The sequence below is a fragment of the Sinohyriopsis cumingii genome, chromosome 5 (assembly GCF_028554795.1).
Source record: "Sinohyriopsis cumingii isolate HCF-2022 chromosome 5, ASM2855479v2, whole genome shotgun sequence".
NCBI lineage: Eukaryota > Metazoa > Mollusca > Bivalvia > Unionida > Unionidae > Sinohyriopsis > Sinohyriopsis cumingii.
This window is the reverse complement of record NC_142965.1, coordinates 83,185,178-83,206,758: the sequence shown is the minus strand read 5'-3', so window position 1 is coordinate 83,206,758 and position 21,581 is coordinate 83,185,178. Positions and strand designations below refer to the sequence as shown.

General features: G+C 36.0%; 1 protein-coding gene across 1 annotated transcript in view; it reads left to right on the top strand.

The window, feature by feature from the left end:
• Positions 1-19,764, top strand: part of LOC149799637 (uncharacterized) — a 39,344-nt gene extending 19,580 nt beyond the window's left edge. The window contains exons 6-7 of the mRNA XM_089958241.1: positions 13,691-13,760; positions 15,645-19,764. Coding sequence (XP_089814367.1) covers positions 13,691-13,760; positions 15,645-16,616 — 1,042 coding nt within the window. The 3' untranslated portion in view covers positions 16,617-19,764. The remainder of the gene's footprint in view (positions 1-13,690; positions 13,761-15,644) is intronic.
• The last annotated feature ends 1,817 nt before the right edge of the window (positions 19,765-21,581 follow it).

The following is a 21,581-nucleotide window of genomic DNA, read 5'->3' as shown; positions in this document are numbered from 1 at the left end:
CGGCCAGATAAACTAAATTTGACCAGGAAATTCTATCATCGACGATCCAAACTTGACCATCTACTGTTAATCCTTGTGACGAGTGAATCGTTGCTGCGTATCCGAGTTTCCATGGCGATCTTTCTGCATTTATTGCATCATTGACAAGATTAATATCAACGAAAATAATATCATTCAAAACTAATATTTTTTCTTCTCCACATGGCAAAATAACATTGATATTTTGTTTCCTAGTATCAGTTGGCCTATAACACAACGGCACCTGCAGCGTTGGAAATTTCTCACAGTGAAGCTTGAATAGCATTTCCTGAATAGCATCGCGAATAATTTTTCTGCTAGCAACGATCAAATGATCCGGACGCCACAAGGTTAGAAAATTATCCATCGAAGTCTCGTTGATTATTTTTCTCATCACATCACATTGAAACTTATTAGGTTGCAACCGAATCATTTTTTTAAACTCGGTCAGTAAAATATCATTAGATCTATAATCAGCATCAATCTCTTCATAATAATCCACAAAATTTCTAAGCCATCTATGAGGAGATTCGCCATCAATAGGATCAGGTTGGCCGTGATCTCCGCACATTATTACAGCGGTATTTTTTTCTTCTAGCCAACTCAGGAATAATTTTAGTATAACTAAATTTACCGTGCAAATTTCATCAAATATTATAATCTTGTTGATATATTTGTTTCCCATTCGAGCTGAATCCCACAATCCACCGCTATACTTGAAATAACTATGATACGTACAAGAATTAACGCCACGTTGTTTTATTTCTCTCGCTAATCTGTGAGTTGGAGTTAACACGATCATATCAGAATTTGAAAATAAGTTTATTGCTCGTGTTGTTTTACCACTACCACCAGGACCATTTAGGTAAACAAATTTATTTCGTGAAATTGGATCGAACGCGGATGCGGCCGTTGATACTTCATCGTATTTATCTTTATGAAACTTATCGCAATCTTCCACATCCGCGTCCTCACAATAATCTAGAATATCCTCGTTTTTTATTCTCCAAGTTCCCCAGGAACCATCGGTGATTAAATTTTCCAATCTACATTGAAATTTCTTATCGATATAAAATGAATCCGTTGCAACCCTTACCGCGATATCAGAAAATTTATTTATCATTGATAGCAAATTAATACTCACATAAGCGAGCATTGATGATCTTAAATGAGTATACTGTGCTGATTCTCCATCGAGATAAGTTATCACTGTACCCAATTTTTCTCCATCAATAATAATATTTTCTCTGTTGCAAAATATTCCACGAGACACTGTATCAGCAATAATAAAATCCATCTCCGCATCATTGATAAATAACCTAGCGTGGCGATGTTTATGATCAACTGATCCTCCTTGAGTAAATTTACCAATTATTTTTCTTCCAATATCTTTCGCGTTCTCACAATCCGTGGGTAACCACACCTCGGTCTGCTTTCTATACGATATAATCGCTTCACTTACCGTCAATGATATCAACATCGACGAATCCAACATATACCTCAATAATACCGTAGGGACCCATCTTCGCTGAGATAAATGCCGACCAAACCAAATATAACAAATTTTATGCAAATTTTCAGCAAGTTCGAATGAAGTAACATGAGCGAATCCGGTCATGACAAAATCAGGTAACGGTCCGTTAATTGCCACTCTCGTCATCTCGTTAGTAGGATGACCGAATTTAGCAAAGTAATCTGCACAATCGCCATACCCAAGGAAACTTCCAGGATAGCATGCGCTCATATCAACGGAAATCATATCTTCGAAATAATACTTGGTATTCCATAATCCTCCATGGCCATATTCGATACAGCTAAGTTGAATATCATTAAGAAACTCATTTCTTGTAGGTTTCCACGAATTTCTTTCTCTCGCGGCGTGAGCGGCAACAGATGGAACAGTAAAGCAATTTGTCAGTAATCGATCTGGATTAGACGAATACTTCTCCGCGATATTTCTCATCGCTTCGTGTAATATTTCATCTCGGTAAATATCTCCGCGTGGTAAGATAAATTGATCGTATCTTTCTTCGCTAGAAAATAACCAAATCGATATTGGATCGGACTTGGCTAATAGTTTGATATATCTAAACATTGCATCGGAACTATCTTTCCCAGATTCCACGGGATAAAACTTAACAACACGATCTCGCGGGAATATCATTACCGACTGACTCCACGCATGTGAATTATGATCAACAATTTCGATTGGTGTTCCTCGAGAATTATACGGCGATGAATATAATATTTCACCCGATAGTGTTTTAACCGTAATAGGAAATTTAAGTTTCTTACTTAACGCAGCAACATCATCGATTGATGCGCCATCAGTAACTGTCTTTGCCCATGAATTAATTTTATCCAATCTCAATTGAGTCAGACCAGATCCGCGACGGGCATTCCTCATATGCTCGATAACTCGCTCAGCAACGCAATTTATCATCGGCGATTCCCTCATCGCAGGTAGATTTTTCACATCAGGATTATTATTCAGCCGATAAATTCCATAGACAACAGCACTAGAAGGATACGCCCTAGCATAATAAGGACCATCAATCCCCAGCAGCAATCCTGGTTTTGAATTTTTATCAAAAACGACATTTTTCTTACCGCCACGTACTGGATCTCGTTTATCGCGAATAATCCAAGTGTCATCGGGCATTTGTGTAATAAATTTTATTCCGAAAATAAATCGCTCTTCCTTGTGTTCAGATTTTATATGCTCAATTATCTTTTTCGCTCGCTCTAGATTCATCGTAGCATTAACGAAGTTAGTTTTCCACGTCGACCAGGTATGAATCGCTCCATCATCGAAAAATTCTTTCTTAGCACGATCAACTTCAGGAATGATAAATTCTGCCTCATCAAGATCAAATATATCCATTATTATATTTTAGACAAATGTTTAAATTATAATGAAGCAATGCGCGTGGATAACAGTTGGATCAACAAAATCATGTAACAAATCCTGCAGAGGTGAATATTGTGGCGCTCATATATACGAAATTCGACGAGGTAACAAAGGACCACAGCGATGTTTAGTTTGCCAAGTTGGCATTCGAGGAAAGACACGATTATGTTTCTCCTGTGGAGGGAAAAAATATCGTGAGTTACGGAGATATTATGAAAAAAGATCCTCCTCGGTAATAAAATGCGAAGAAGATTATATTAATCGTTTCAAAGCAAATTTCGATTTAAACAAAGAGAATATCATATATGGAAATGAAATCAGCGATTCCCATGAGTGAATATAAATCGCATCCCATCATCGAAGGTTACGAAGCATCTGAGGATGGTAACGTTAGAAACATCAAAACAAAGAAACGTGTTGGTAGTATTTGTAATTCGGGATATCTCAAATTTACAGTCCATAAAAGAAATGAAAGAACAGAATGTTATTCGAATCATAGATTTATATTCGAATGCTACAAAGGACCAATAGAGAGAGGACTTGTTATCGACCACATTGACGGTAATAAACTTAACAATAAACTTTCCAATCTGCGCGCGGTAACCCAGAGTGAAAATTGTAGGGTTGGTAATAACCGTGGATTTCCTAATTATTCGAGGACTGTTAAATCAGTGAATCAAGCAACAGGTGAGGAAATCGCGTTTACATCGATGTCTGCAGCAGCAAAATATTTCGTTATTGACTCGCATTCAGTAAAACGAGTGGCAGAAGGAAAATACAACGCAACATTTTCTTATGATGCTGATTCATGGATCAAATTCTCCTACGTACCAATAATATTTGATTCGGAGAGTGACGAAGAATAATTGAATATCTCCGCAAAACAAAAAAAAAGATTAATTTTGAAAATTTCCCTGGATTTTATTTATTTTTTTCCCACGGAGACAGATTTGGAAAATCTCACTTGCGATTTAAAAATCAGGAATCAGAGATTCTCACGATTTCACCAAAAGATTGATACTTACAGTTTCTCCTCGTATATCAAGTAAATTTCCTTTCTGATCCGTTAGTTTGAAATTTATTCTTGACAAAAATCGATTATGACATCGCAGGTAAAACGGATTCATTGGTTCTTTTATTATCAAATAACCGGGAGATGCGCTAGGTGAAAATGAATACAATATAAAACCCTGATTCGCTTGATTCGACACTGACGAATCAACATTATAGCTACCCTCGACAACATCCGCGTGAAGATAAATCGCGATAACTTCCGTTATATTAACGATACCCGGCGATATGTGCCGTCCACCTTTGTCAGGATCGTTATTGTGTTTAAGAATCAATTCTGAATGTACTTTTTTGGTCCATGAAGCATGTAATTTTGGAAATAAATCATCAATGGTATCAGTGACGGATTTTCTCATCGCATCAAAATCAGAATTAGGAAATTTAAATTTTGGTAGTGTTTCCTCGGTTAATTCAAATACTCTCATGAATTTTTGTTTCTCACCCGAGTTCTTGATCAACTCGAATTTGCTAATAGGAAGAACATAGTCGGCAATTGATATATCGTCGATTATCGCCCGAATAAACATATCATGATAATATTCAATATCATTCGCAAGTTGATTTAAAATTTTCACGTGTTTTATAATTTCGCTACATGAACTAGATTTATTTAGGATGCATTCATGAAATGATCCTCGCAATAAATTTAATTGTAATTCGTGTTCTTGAATAAACTCGTCTAGTGTTCTTCTTACCAAGATACCGTCTATGGGGGCTATTATCCTGTTAATGTGGGTAGCGTCGAAGATTTTCACATCTGGGGGGATTTTAGGAAGAGGTAACCACGAGAGAATTCTTTCGTTAATAAAAGTGAAAGCGAACATTACTAGGTTAATTTTGTGGTTATTCATGAGATTGATGGCGCTGTGGATCAAAGGTTTGTGTTTGATATCTCCATACCATCCTTCGTCGGTTGTAAAATCTTCCTTTTTTGGTTCCGGTATTTCTGGAAGGGTTTCATCATACCAACCTGGAATAATAACATCCGATTTCTTTGGTTTTATCAGAGGTGCAACCTCGGGCCAACCTAATATATTTCTAATCGATGATTGGTAAATATCTACCACGTACGGTGATTTCACTTCTATCATTGACGATAGTGTTGGATCATGTGAAGATATCTTTATTCCCGGAGTAGCATCGCCGGTTAAATTTGATATTCTAGTGGTAAACTCATTATTCAGTTGATCAATTTCATAACTGCCCGTTGGTATACCAACAACGATCCAATCGGGTGTTCCATCGGGTTTATTTTTATTTGCAAAAACAAGTGAATTATTTGGCATCAAATTACCAAATGATTTCGATCTAACATTGGGCCAGCTATTGTAGACACGCAACTGTGTTAATGCAATTTCGTTAACGTTAATTGGTGTTGAAAAATTAATACTAAACTCGGGTTTCGTTGAACTTAGCGATATTAACGTTGTTGTCGGCGGCGTCGTGTTTGTCACGATCTGGGCTAACTCGGACATTATTAATATTCATTTGTTCAATCTCCGAGTAAATACTAATCATTGAAGAAAATTCTAGATCGGATATAATACCATCGTTGAGACTCTCAGAAAGTAACAATGATAACTTCGAGTACGCGTCATTTACCTTAATTAGTTTACTTTTGTACGATGATAACTTTTCACTTGTGCACGATGATATTTTTTTCGCGATGATATTTAGAACACCCGCGATTGCTGTTGTTGACGAGATTATTATTGTTGCTACGATTGGCGCTATCATCGTCACCGCGGATAGAATTATTCCTGCACCAGCGACCACAGCAGATACCGCGTACACTGCAACATCAATGATAACTAATTTGCGCTGGTATTTATTTATTTTTGTTTGATAATCGTCAAGTTGTTTTTTTAGTGAATCCTGCCATAGGCGAGCTTGATTGTAACGGTAATCCGATGCTGTCATTTATTAGTATCTTACGATAACAATTACGGGATTATCATGTTTATCCTGGAATACCAACTGTTTCCAATCCCGATAAATATTCGAAAATTACAAAATAATCCACCGGTCCTGTGGTGGTTCTATCTGGCGGTTCTAGATCGCAGAGTACGCCGGTATTTTTTTCTATAGAAATAATAAAAAATCCGGGGTAGAATTCATGAATTTCACTATTCGATTTTATTTTAAACTTTATCTTGGAAATAACATATACTCGATATACGCCGGTAATTGGTACGGTGAAATAAAATCCGAGAATACCTTTTTTAGGTTCCCAATTATAATTGTATGTCTTAAACACAAATGGCACATTGCAGACAATATTTTTTGTTTCTACCTCCGTTGGTATCGAAATTCGCGATAATTTTCCAAGTTTCATTGACGATATTTTTGTGTTGATATCGTCAATTTCTTTACCTAATTGCTTTACGTCAGTGGCGTGACCAGTTTTATCGGCGGATTGGTCAATCTTTGCTATTGTAGCGAGAAGTTTCGTGTTTAAATCTTGAATTTTTTCGTCGTACGTTGATGTATCTAACTTTTGACGAGCCAATTCACGTACCACGTTAATTTCATCGTTGATGGATTTTATTTGTACTTGCATCGCGTTAATCCCCCTGGTAAATTCAGGAACAACAACATTACCGAGTTTAATAATTTCCTCGTTGATTTTTTTGTTGAGATCGTCGATCGATGGTTTCTGACCCATCGAGATATTTACTTCGTTAATTTTGGCAAGAATATTAGTAATTTCCTCGTTGATTTTTTTTATTTTTTTGTTGAGATCGTCGATTGATGTTTTATCGATTTTCTGACTCATCGAGATATTTACTTCGTTAATTTTGGCAAGAATACTAGTAATTTCCTCGTTGATTTTTTTTATTTTCTCGCTAAGATCGTCATGTGATGCTTGATCTGATGCGGAGGAAGTATCAATGGATGTTTTTATATTCTCGTCAAATTTTTTGCTAAATTTAGCTAAAATATCCTCAAGTTTTTTAAGGTCGTTATTTAGTTTGTTAAGTCTTTTTGTCATTCTATCCTGAAGATCGTCGTGTAATGCTTTATCGGCCTTCAGGGGTAACTTCGCTATAATATCGGCGATATCAGCAATAGATTTTAATACCATCTCCGATTGGCGAGTAAACTGACTAATGTGATCGCGGTATTCGTCTCGCTTGATTATATCAGTTATTTTGACGTTGCTAGTTTGTAATCGCCCTTCAGTATTTTGAAATACAGCAACTTCGCCAGGATCAACTTCTGACAGCGATAAAAGATTGTTAATATCGCTCTTGGTTGCAAACTTTGATGTATCGATGTCGACTACGTCTTTTTTTTCTTTCCTAAAGAGAGACCTACCGTAAATGTCAACCATGATATTTATCTACGGTATATTCAAATAAAATTTTGCGAAAAGGTTTGGATGATTTTGAAATTTCATCAAGGACATTAATTGTCTCCCGGCCGCATATTGGTGGATCTGCTAATGTTTGTGTTGGAAGTGTTGAATACCAAACCGGAAGTTTTAGTTTTGACACGTATTTGATAAATTCATTCGGCGGTGCTAATCCGTATGAATCGAAATAGATGATTTCGCGAGGATTAATCGCATACGCAACCCAGTGAGTGCCAGGACCGGAATTTTTATCGAGATTTATTATTCCTGTCTCGGTTGAATTTGGTTTGTCCGGTAGTTGATCTCGCATAAATACGCCTCTGAAAAATTTTATTTTCTTTTTTTTTGCTTCACTTATTAAATCTAAATTTGAGGCTGGTAGGCTCGACTTAGACCGGATCCGTACGGGGGTCGTCTTAGGTAAAGGCCGGATCCTTGTTGCGTCTGCAGCACTTTTGCTAGAAGAGAGAAGGGGGAGATAAATCCTCCCTTTTTTTTACGATATCCTCTTCCAACAACTTTTCCTGCTATTGCGGAACCTATCCCTCCAAGTGCGCCCAATCCTACTGCCTTTGCGCCTGCTATTAACGCGGGTATAAGCGCAGCCAATGGAAAAATACCACCTACTTTGATCATATCTCTGATTGCTCCTATTGAGAGATTCAAGCGAATACCAGTATTTGCTGATCTGGCTCTGGTGAAATGTCCGTGTTGATTTTTAGTTAACGATAGTTTGTTAGGTCCACCATGAAGTTGATTACTTTTCAAAGTTAAACTTAAACCTCGTCGCGCTGCTGTTGCTGATTGAAGTTTTTTCACCTGACCGGGGGTCAGAGTTACGCTGACGTGATCGTATGGCATATTAATAATCACTTTTATCTAAATTTAGAATTTGTTACATGTTCTCTACGGGCGCGTCAATAACTCTCATTCTACCACTGATACCTTCCAGGATCATTGTTCTATCACTGAGAATTACTGCGAATACCTTATATAAATTATTTCCTGTTCGAATTCTAGCTTTGAAATGAATATCGACGACGGATTGCTTTATCAAATCGAGATGTTCCAAGGAAAAGTAATAAATAGGATAAAGTTTATTAAAATCTAGTTGTGATATTTGCAATCCAGTATCGATATTTTGATCGCGACCCATGAAACTTAACAATCGATGATATGCGCGAGCTGTCGAATAATTTTCAAAATTGATGGATATTTCCTCGGATGGCTCCTGTTGGCCATTTACTCTCAGTGACACGTTTGTTGCGCTGATATTATCGAATATCATGTGGCTATATAATTGATGATATCTTCGTGTATGCAAAAAAGCGACAAAGATATGACGTGGCGCAGAGGTACCTTGCTGCGATGCAATGCGCCAAGTAAAATCACCATCAATATCAGTAGTTGTGGAATCTGTTGTTGTTGTTAGCCATGACATGATAGATTTACCACCTTGATTCATAAATGATAATAATTTTTCTTCCACGATTAATGATGGAGTCATCGCTGGCATCCACAAGGTAAATTTTAGTAATCTTACCCTACCTCCATGATTCGTGGTATCATTTGCACCTACCACGTTCGTTTGGTAATTGATATCACCTTCTCGCCAAATAGCATCATTACTATCTGCTTTTCTAATAAATGTTACGGTATGCTTTGCTCCGTAAATAACTTTTCTAAAATGCCTGCAAAATCCAAATATATGAGATAACGGAATAGCACAAGAGAATTTTCTACGTATATCCCACAACATGGATTTTCTCGTGGCAAATCCAAGATTATAATCAGGATTAGTGCCGAGGGGAAGATCTTGGACAGTATTAATAAGGACTGGGGGGCGGCGCGATCTCTAGGTTGTCCGATATCAAGCGGTCTATTATCAGGACGATCAGAATTATCTTTGGCAAACATCATACCCGGACCAGCTGATCTGGTAAAATCATCCGAGTATCTCGCTAGACCTATTATCGTTGTTGCTAAATCAACATCATTGGTAATTGACTCAATCTCTTTTCCATCAATCATGTAAGTGGCGCTCTTGAATAATGCCATAATACCGTTATTAACAAATCCGACTCTAAAATCTGCTCCATAGAGAGTAACGCCGTCATCTCTAGTAATTTCACCGGTAACTTCGATATATGCCTCAGATGGAAGAAAATATCTTGTTGTATCGTGAACTTGAATTTCCAGGCGATTATCAGTATTTGGTGTAACTGTGTCGTACGAGAAATACTGAAGATCTCGCATTGATGTGTCTCTACCTACTGGCTCGTCCATGTCAAACGCTTCATTTGACATTTGTGAAAACATTATTATTAATAATATCGTCTAAAACGAAGACCATCACCTGAAGCAAAACTTGTATTTGCTAGATTTGTCCTAGCAACATCCTGCGCTAGATTTGTATTAGCAACTTCCTGCGCTAGATTTGTTATAGCAGCTTCCTGTGCTAGATCATTTATTTTTTTATTTGCCGCATCATTTATGGCCTTACTGACTTCAGGTGGCATTTCGCTGGTAATGGGTAATTTGACGGGTTGCTTTTTACGTACTAAACTTAATATTTTATCTTTGATAGCGTTGAAGCCTTTACTGGCCAAATTACCGATACCAGAAATGGCAGTCTCGCCGATCTTTCCTATCGCTTTCAACCCAAATTGCTTAATCACGGGTCCAATTTTAGGTATTACTCGCGTGACAAGACTTCCAACGATATCGCCGAATCCATTACCGTGAATATATTTGTATACTGGCAATCGAGAGTTTACTATGCGGACCTGATTAGGTCTGCGCTGATGTTTATGAATAATCATATTATTTCAATTGTGTTGATTTAATCGATGAGTTCATCGACAAACTCTTTATAAATGTGAGAATCGATGATACCACCACGGAATAATCGCTGACAAATATCTGATGCTTCGTTGACTATCTCACGGGAATTATTTCCGGCTCGTTTTCCTCCGATTAATACTTCGAGGCGAGATACGTCGTTGACAACACTGTCAGGGCAAACTGAATATCCATATCCTTTTCCTTCCTTTTTTGTTTCTGGAGATTCCAATGGCGTTGAGTAAAATATTTCGTCTGACGGCGATGAAGATGTCCCTGACGACGATGACTTCGGTGGCAAATCCCCTATAGGACTATCTTGTTTAGGATATTTATCCTTTATAGTAAGATATGGGCTTATAGCAGCCTTTTCAAGAGGAGCATATGGTTGTAAAACAGAAACTTCTTCAAGTGATTTTACACGCGGGGGGTATGTTAATTTAGAAATAAGTTCCTCTGTGGGATTATAAATTTTTTTAGGACTAAACTTTTCAGGACTATCTTGTTTAGGTGTTATTAAAGTTGATAATCTTGCTTTTCCCTCTGATAACTTTATTCTGTAATTACCAACATCCGATGAAAATTTCGCAAAATCTTCATCGGAATATCTTACTGGTTTTCCTAAACTACCAAAATACATTATCGCATACCAATCAAGTATGTTAACTTTATCAGCATCAAATTCTTTTCGCAAAAAGAATCTTTTATTTTTCGTAGAATCATCCGCAGCTATTTGAACTACTGAATCATAGTCGCCAAGTAAATAAAATCTTTTTGGATTCAAATAAATATCCGCTGTTACACTAGGATCAATTTTAAACACACTAATAGCCGGTGATGATACATGTTCGGGAACAATTATCGGTTCATCACTCTGATCTTTTTTCTTTCTTGATTTTCTTTCTTTTTTCTGTGGTGGAATATCTTCCTTTGGTCTAGCTCCTAATTCCTCTGGTTGAAATATTGGCTCCTGTGGTTGAATATCTTCCTGTGATGTTTCTTTTCTCCCTCGTTTTTTAGTTTTTTCCTTCTTCTCCTGTTGTTTTCTTTCTTTTTCCAGTTGTTTTCTTTCTTCTTTTTCCTGTTGTTTTCTTTCTTTCTCCAGTTGTTTTCTGTCTTTCTCCCTTTGCACAATATCTTTTTGTGTATCTCTTGCTGTTTCTAAAAATCTTCTGTAACGCGGATCCGTTGTCTTCCTTACTGATGTTGTTTGTGTGTAAATTTTATATACCATATCGTACCAACTATCGCGAGTTGCATATCTTTTTTTCCCCACTGCAGTCAAAAATTCAGCTCGACTACTAAAATATTCCTCCGCAAATTGGCCAATCTCATCTATATTATACAATGTCGAGAGGGGCTGCGATATTATTTCCCATCCCTCATCGGTGAAATTTTCTCTTAAATTATCGATATTAAACTTCCCTTTTATCATTGAGATTTTTCTTCCTCCCGGTTTTCCACCTCCAGGTTTTCCTCCATCAGCAATTGCAAGTTGTTGCGCCGCTGCTGCTATTGCTAATCGCTCGGGTAATGTTCGTGATTGATCCTCAATACCTTTCAACATAGGAAAGATTCCACGTTTTCTAGCATCTGGATCTTTTTCGTCGCCATATACAACCTGCTCAATTGTTCCGGTCACTGGCTTCAACCATTTTGCCGAAGTTTCTGAAATTCCATGTTGCATATCTTCGTAATCACGAACATTTCTCTTAAATAATTGTTTTGTCGGAATGAACTTCTTTAATGTCGCTAATTGCTCTCGTGCTAATCTGGCCGAATGAGGTTCTCCAACTGTGCTAACTTTTCGACTCATCTTATTTTCAACAATATTGTTTTATTGTGAAATAAAATTAGTATCCGCAGTCGGAATTTGCAATCACAAACAAATTTTACAATACCCCCCCCAAAAATGCTGTTTTTTTTATGCCTGAAAATGCACTTTGGGTTGAAATTTTGCGGATTAATTTGCGTAGGAGGCGTTATTTTTGTTTTCTGAGGCTTCTACGGATAAATGTTTGGTGGGAGGCTTAAATTTATCTGAGCCACCTGGTCTGTACGACTTCCCTGCTGCTTCATGCATATCAAACTTTCCTTGTGAACTGAGTTTTCAAACCATCATCTTGTTCTTGAATTTTCTAAAAGTTAGAGAAATTTATCACACATGTATACATATCATATATTTCAATCATATCCTGTCTTGATCTTCTGTATAATAGTTTGAAGTTCAAGTCTGTGTAGGCCTGCTTCATACAATTGCGATGAAAATCATGGTATTGTTTTTGTGTATCAAACTATACTAATTTCACCAAGTTGTATGTTCCTACATTTACACTGTGGGTATTTCAAAGCATTTTGCTTTATATGAACAACTGATCCTTGTCGAGGTGGATTTTTGCTGATGTTTAATGATTTATATCCATCAATATTAATCTCAGAAAATTAAACATGTGTAATAAATTTATTTTGATTTGATTTGAGATTTCTGAGATTGCTTCTACTGTGAATGTTTTCTTCAGTTTTAATTTTTAGTTCTTTTTACATCATGTTATGCTAAGTGTGTCAGAATTAGTGAATCTAAACACTGTTTGAAATGTCTACATTGTTTATATGAAGCTTCTTTCTCGTTTTGTTAAATACCAGTATTGTCTATTACGCTCCCAGAAATCTTCATCATAATAATTCTAGATCTCCACAATGTACACTTGCCAAACGATGTGGACGGCTTTCAGGGTAGTGAAGAATCTAATCAGATTCAGGATGAAAAGGTGAAATGTTGATGCTGTAACTGTGACCAAAAGGATACAAATGATTTCTACAGAATATCATTGATTCAACATTACAGACCTAGACCAATTTTTTGTGGATGGCTTGTACTTGGGAATAGGAAGAAACCTATTACTGTTGGAGTTGAATTTAGTACAAGTAAATGTCACTGTGACAGAAAATAGAACGATGCCTTTTTCATCATAACTTTAGTTATAGACCATGTACCTTGATGTATGGAAGAGGCATATTGTATTTGGGGTTAACATGACATAAATCAGGATCAGGCTCAACGAAAAATGTTTTGCAAATTAACTTTTATTCTAGCTCAAGTCCCATCACTAAACTTTGGGTAACAAATAATCCAGTGTATTCAGGTTCCTAAAAGTCAGAGATCATGGTAATAATAACATCCAAAGTCAACCATGTCCTACTAGAGCATATATAGAGGAGGTTAATGATGCACCATTTGCTTGTAAGTTTTGGCTTTCAATTTGGCATCAGTCTTTTTTTTTCTTATGTTATATTCTGTTTCGCGCTCTTTTGGACAGTGTGGTTTCTATGCATCTGCAGAGATAAGAGAGGGATTACAAGTATATTGCAGACAAATCAGATGTAGTGCATATTACAATCTGGCTTGTTAAAGAACCACCAACTTGTCCTTGTAATATTAGTAATGCAGATTAATGGCAGAGACATTGTATTAGTTTTTATTTGTTTATTTTTAGAATATCTCTCCAACATCAACTTCAAATGGAGGACCCAAATAACATATATGCAGAAATTGAACACCTTAGGGTAGGTATAGTAACAGGAAGACGTGCAGCTTGTCCTAAAACTTAATAACTTTGAATTTAATGAAGACAACTTCCTCCAAATTAATGGAACTGCAATGGGTACAAAAATGGCCCCTTTTTAAGGGAAAACTGGAGGATCAACTTTTAGCATCGGTTGAACTTACACCATACCAGTGGGTACGCTTTATCTATGATATAGAAATGAAGTGGCAACATGGAATAGAAAGTCTGGATGATTTCATATCAAAGGCAAACAACTTCCATCCCTCAATAAAATTCATGGCAGAAATCTCCAACTCAAACCACATCTTCCTGGACACAACAACCAGACTGGTAGAAACTCCATACAGACATCTTCTCCAAAGCAACCGACAAAAACCTGTATCTCCTCCCAGGTAGCTGTCATCCAAAACACTACATTAGGAACATCCCATATAACCAGGCTAGTTAGATACTAGTTTTGCACTGTTCATTGTCAGTTTATTGCATTTACATATATATATTTATGTGTGTGTATATAAAGTGTATCCAGGAAGATGTGGTTTGAGTTGGAGATTCTGCCATGAATTTTATTGAGGGATGGAAGTTTTTTGCCTTTGATATATGTATGTATCTGTATATATGTGTATATATGTGTGTATACATGTATGTGTATACATGCATATATATATGTGTGTATGTACATGTGTGTGTGTGTGTACATATATATGTGTGTGTACATATATATGTGTGTATACCTGTGTATGTGTTTATATCAGTGTGCATAGATAGCTCCTAAACCTGCTTAAAACATTGGGGAAGTGTGGGGTATGATATTTTTCTATCACAAAATCCCCATATTGGGCCCCTATTTGTTGAATGCGAGTAAAATCATGATCAACATTGCTAAATGAAACCGTGATATAATGTTCTTTTTGTTATTATAAAGAGTTTAATGCCCAAAAATTGGAGCCAGCTTCATGAAAATTTCCTTTATTAAAAAGTTGCATATTTTGTTAAATTTTATTAAAATAAAAGATTTTCATTACACTGTAAGTACAAAATGAAGCAAAATATTGATCAGTTAAAATTTTTGTAATGCCTACCGGCAGGAACACATCATGCAATAACTACTAATTAAGTACGTTTTGTTAAGTGAAATTCAGATATCAGTTTTATCTTTATCTTTAAATTTGGTTTCACTGTAATCATAATAAATGTGACATGCCCTCTAGCATTCAAATGTAAACTATGTCATTCAACCATCACAGTTTCTGTGAAAACATAAATTAAATGCTGATTGTTTTTATCTAAAACTTGCAGAAGTGTTTGCAGAATCAATACAATAAATGAAATATAGACTTGCTTTGTACTATCTTATTAATTATGTAATTTGTATCCAATCAAGCAAATATTGTTAAATCCTCTTGACTTGCTTAAAAGTCAGTGGGCACCATTGTGTGTCAAGTCAGCTCATTTCAGGTGACCTATCAAACACTGTTTTAAATATTAGTAACATCCTTAAAGTACATACCATTAATTGGTAGTTTATTCTACTTCTTCGTGAAAGTGATCAAGAATAGCTAGGGAACCAAGCTAAATATGTACTCTGTGCATTAAGTTTTGACATTCTTGTTTCTTTAAAAAAATGTTTTGTTCTGAATCAACGATAACTCCAGAAGGTATCCACAACCACATGAAAAAAGTTGTAATACACAATGTATTTTCTGTACTGTATAACAAGTTAAATGCATTAAGTTATTTTTATGATGACATTTGACAACTGTCTTAATACAAGAATTTTTTTTTGAAATATGAGTATATAAATTGCTAGGAAATATATATTATTTTTTCTGTTTCACGTAAATATGATCTTACAGGTCTTAAACATTGTTCCTTTTTTCAGGCAAATGATGTCGAAAGTCCCAGCACAAGCTCTGGAGTAGTTCCAATACAAATGAAAAAGTTCAAGAGGTGGTTAGGTGTCTCGAGTATGCAATATGTGTCGATGTGCCTTGGTCGCCTGTTTGATAAAGATTCCAGGCACAATGCAGACAATTATGCCATTTTCTTCAGCAAAGATTCTGAATCTGTGCACTTTGTAGCCAATGATCCCATTTTCTTTAGTAAAGAATCTCAATCTGTGCTAGCCAGAACATTGCCTTCAGTTCCTGATTTTCTGAATAAGGATTGTAAAGGTAACAGGAGAGTAACACAAAAATTACCATCTGTTCCTTTGCTGGTAGCCAATTCACAAATGTCTTTCACTTCATCAAGTGTTTTAGTGGAAATGCATGAAAGGGAGAATGTATACAACCCTCTCATGAAAACAGATTCAATACCATACGATGAATTTAAATTAGGAAAACCTGGTTTGGGTGCACACAATGTTACAGATACCATTAATTCCACAAGTCAAAATGAGACATGTAAACAAGACCATCATTTTTTTGTGCTAGAAGCTACTGCAACCTCAGCAGATTCTGAAGACAGTGCTAGACAATCTTCACAAAAATCTTTTCCACCACAGTATCAGATGAACACAGAGAGCTCTCGTGCTAGTTATGAACTGGCAAAGAATGTTTCAAATTTAGATAATGAATCTTTATCTACATCATCATCTTCACTTAGTCGCATGTCGCACAGTGGAATTCATCAAATGAACGATAACCAAAATTATCTATGCACTGAGTCTACAGACAATTCTGTAAATAATCCTGATGGTCATGCAGAAGACAATACAAAAGCAGATCATGCTATTGATCATGAGGATTCCAACATTGCCTTAAAGAGAAATACTAGTTCAGATGATTATGTAGAACCTATAAAGTCAAACACACTTTCCGAGTATTTAGAGATTTTTCCTTGTGTTCCTTAAAGGATATGCAATAATTTCATGCTCATTGAATGTATTTTTCTTCAATGAAATTATTTATGGAGTCATCTTACACTTTATTATAATCAGCATTAAGATAATTTTAATCCGAAGTTGCAATTCAAAAAGACATTGTAAAACACTGAAAGACATTTTTAGGACACATATCTTAATTTGATGATTTTAAAATTGGATCATTGATATACACCACCCCCTCGATAACTCGCGCCCTTGCTTATAACACAAGGTCAGACGTGGATCCCGTTTCTTAAACTAGAAAATACCCCAAATACTGTTCGTATTTCTTGAACTTGAAGAAAATCGTGATCAAAATTGGTAATGGAAACTTTGATGTATCGCTTGTTTTATCGTAAAAAATGCTAGATAGGACCTGGAAATTTTCATCAACACTATGAAATATCAAATTTAATAGGTCATACAAATTTTTACATTTTCTTTCCAAACGACATTCCTAGTACACCGCAATTAATGATATGTAAGGAAATTTCGATCAATGAAAATATCACTCAACGCTGAGTGGAGGCAGTACTTTAATAAATACAAATTGAATTTTAAAAAATTATCAATTGTAATTTGTGTTCTATTTCTATCTTTTAGTTCCATTTAAGTGCAATCATCATAAATGCAATGTGTCCTCTTGTAATTAAATGTAAAATGCTTCAATCTACCTTAGCAGCTATATCCGCAAGCGTTTTAAGTGCCGACAGTGTTTTGATAACTGACTTCCGGAAGTATTTGTTGTACTGTTGCACTGAATTAAAAGTTGGCCTCCTTTATATTATCACATTAATTATGTCTTTTGAATCAAATAAAGGAGGTGGAATAAAAGAAAAGTTAAAAGGCACGAAAATCCTACAAACTTAAAATCTAGCGGCCTTGGTCGTATGTCGGGTGAACTCACTTCATTTGATCAATCGAAGAGTTATAAATGTTATTGTGTATGTAACATAAACTACTTAAATTAACTGACTCTTTCATAACTGTGATCAACGATAACAAGACAGCGAAGCAAAACGAATACTTCGTAAAAAAAAGGAGCTCGATTTCACTGATACGGACCATTGTGGGCAAGCGAGTTTCAGAGAATTCTTGAACTAGGACTTAGAGATATCCTCAAGGATGATAAGTTTCATTAATTCCAGTTAATTAATTTCACGACATCAATATTGTACTAATTGAGCTATACAAAAATTGAGTTTCAACGCAGACGATTGTCTCACGAAACAAATGTTGTGTGTTTTTAAAAAAAAGTAATCTTGTTTAGTGGTGTATCAAGAGTTAGTCTAGTTCCATGCTATGTGGACTCCCGATTTGGCAGTATAATATTAAACACCATTGCAGGAATCAGACTCATCAAGAAAACATAAGCAGTGATGTAATATATATTTTTTTGGCGTACACGTGATGGTTGTTGAAAACAGTTGGAACGATCTTTCATATGTTGGACATTTTGAAAATAAATGTTATTTAAACAGAATAACGAACAACTTCATTACAAAAAAATATTAAAAATTATTATCGACATGATTTTAAAAAGGATTTAGTAAATAAAGAGCCCATTTCCCTAATGCCGCTCCCACCCACATCCCCCACGGTTTTCTCGAAGTCAGATTTTTTTTCAATTTTTGGAGGTCCCATGGTAACTCGCGCCTTGCCTATAGTGCGGTCTATGTTTGTGAACCTCGTTGTGCACGAGGGAGAGATGTAGTTAGAAATTATGAAAAATGTATGCATATTTCTTTTGTACATTGCAGATCAACAAATATATATATACATATGTTTTATTTGTTGTTAATAAAATGGTTGATTTAACAATAATAATTATATATTCATGAGAAGGAATTACATTTTACTATGAAGCAGATACATACATCCTTTAGCAAAGGATTTTAATTTTATCAGTCTTTTGGATACATTTGATTCTGCTTTGTTATAACATTGTCCATGGGAGCAATAGATTAAATCAATTTGTAATGAAGCACATGCATATAATTGTACTAGCACCTAAAGAAAGGGGATCCATCAACATTACCTGCCATAAAACTGGAATTATGTTCCAATGAAGGGCCATATAGTGAGGTGAATATGCTCCATTATAACACGGTCCATAGAAGCTGTATAGCACACACACACTTGTATGAGTATGTTAAAGCTACATTAAAAATCCAAAACAATCACATTGTGGCAGTTTATTTCAATGTCTATCTCTGGGACATCAGACAGGTAGCATCATGTCCCACCCAGTCACATTATTCTGACAATAGGCCATCGAATCCTATCAGTAACCTCTTAATGCTAGGCAGCTGCTAGCAGTTGTTTTACTTTTGTTTTGGTATGAATCGGTCAGGGTTCGAACTTGCAACCTCCCTCATCTGAGCCAGATGCTTTACCACTTAGGCCACCAGGGCAGTCACACACACTTATGATGAAGTACATAATGCATCCATCACCATATATGCCATAGAACAGGAAACGTGTTATGATAAAGGGTCTGATAGTGAGGTTGTACTGTATTTGTTTCTTTGCAGATCAATATATTTAAGCAGATAGAAACACATAAATATAAAGGGTAATTCACAGACAAAAACTGATGGACAACATAATTTGTTAATGATCTTGATAGCACCAAGGTACATACATAAACTAATCAACAGACAGAATATTGCATTAATATGATTCATCGAATAATAAACCAAAACTGTTTCATATATAGACCGCAAAAACTTCCATTCAACACACAAAATATAGATCCTAAAGAGCTGACATGTGATGAATCTGCAACAACAAAAACACCAATGGTTAAGATTATTTTCAGGTAAACAAGGAAAATGTTGATTATAAACAAGCCAAGGAATTCATCTCAGATAATAAATGAGAACTTCATTGTTGTTGTATAGGCTTAGCAGTGAATAAAACAGATGTGTCTGCAACTATATATAGGTCAATTCCAACTGCATAGAAGCCTCATTTGCCTTTGCATTACGCACTGGCAGATATAAGTATGCAATTTGTTAGGAGTACTCAGGATAATAAACATTAGCCCTGATCTGCTGGTGCATTATGCAACAACAGATTAGGGTCTGTGTTGTTTGCAGTTGGACTGAACTAATAAACATGTTTATCTCCTATATGATATGTCTGAAGTGTTCAGTTTTACGATCTGACTGATTATAATAATACAACCTTCTCTCCCTAAGCTGGATCATACCATCTCGTATTTACAACAATATTGATATAAACATGTTTTAGCATGAACTGAACTAATAGACTACACCTAATATTTACATTCATTTACAGTCATGTATAAAACTTTAATTTGATTTATAATTAACGAAATCAGGTACCTTGTAAAGGTATTGCTCTCACCACATCCATCCATCAAGACCTAATAACTAAGAGTAGAGCTGCTAGATGTACCACAAATAGATATCGTAACACTAGCAGTGTCAGAGCAAAGTTGAACCATCTTCAGTGGGAAACACATGAATCCAGGTAAACCAAGGCCCTGATGACCATGTTGTACAAGATAGCGAACAACCTAGTGGACAAATACCTGACCCTGGCATATAGCCAAACTAGGGCAAACCACAGGAAGAAAATTCCAATTAAAGTCAGCATCGACAAATTGTTTCAAGCTTAGCTTATTCACGTGTACAAAATATGGGCTTATAACAAATTACCATCATTAATTGCAGAAGCTCCTGACTTGGTATTTCACAAGCAGGAGCTTTCCAAAATCACACTCTAATAAACTAGTCACTACAAGTAAGACCTAGTGAGTATCAGGGTTATGCCGGCTGAGGTTCATTATCTCATAGCCACTACGGTAGCTGGATTGGTCTGAGTATGAAGGGACGAAAACGTACACGGACACTCTTACTTATTTCTGTCTTTCCTATCATTACTCTTCTGACTGTTCTATCACTTCCGTCTTTACTTTATCTTAGACCACGCACCACCCGCTGCTTTATAATCAAGTGTGACTGCGTCAACGTATTTATAGATAGCTAGCTACCTTACGCCGACACCGAATGGAGTCGGCGAATTCCAACATTTCGATGGGAAATTGACTCAGACCCTACACCCATACGTAAATGTCCAACTATCAAATTTTGAGTGGGAAGGGTAAGAGGAAATCTGGATTATTACAGTGTGGTACTTGCACAATATCTTGATGAATTCACAGGCTGTATTAAAATCTTTAGTTGGTTACATTTCTTAAGTATCAAACAAGCTATTTATGATGACCTTTGAGGTCTCCTGCCCCTCTATAACGTGGTATGTGTTAAATGGCTGTGGAACAAATAGAACAATAATGCTGTGCATTCAATCAACGTGGTTTGTCTAATAAGCACTGGAAATATAAAATACATATCTTTTGTTTTGCAGGAAAATTATCGTGAAAGTAACCGACGATGCTAGAAGCCACTTACTATCCGGCCTAGCAGACTTTAACGACTTTTTATTCAATAGTCACGTGATATCAACAATAAATCATTTGACAATGTTGTTGTAGGAATACCCTACACCCCAACATAAATGTCTAAATATCAAAAATGGGGTGTGAAGTGTCAGAGGAAACGCAGAGTACCCACTTCAATTGATATATTGCATCACCAAGTGTCCCCTACCACATAAATTTAATGTATTAACAGAATGTGAACAGTATTTACTGTGAATAATTAAGAAGTGACCATAAATTATTTAAGACATAACTCTGCGTTTATTGTACGAGATGACCAATATGGGTACAATTTTGATCTATTGACTTGATTAAGATCTGACCACGATTGGGCTGCTAATCCACTGTAATTCCTTTCCACTAAATACCAAATGCACCACCAAATGATCTCAAAAGATATTAGTCTTTAATCTGGACATGTCCATTCCGTGGTGTAGCAAGAACTTCTGTCCCCCATCTAAACTTAATTCTGGAGACTCTCCCAA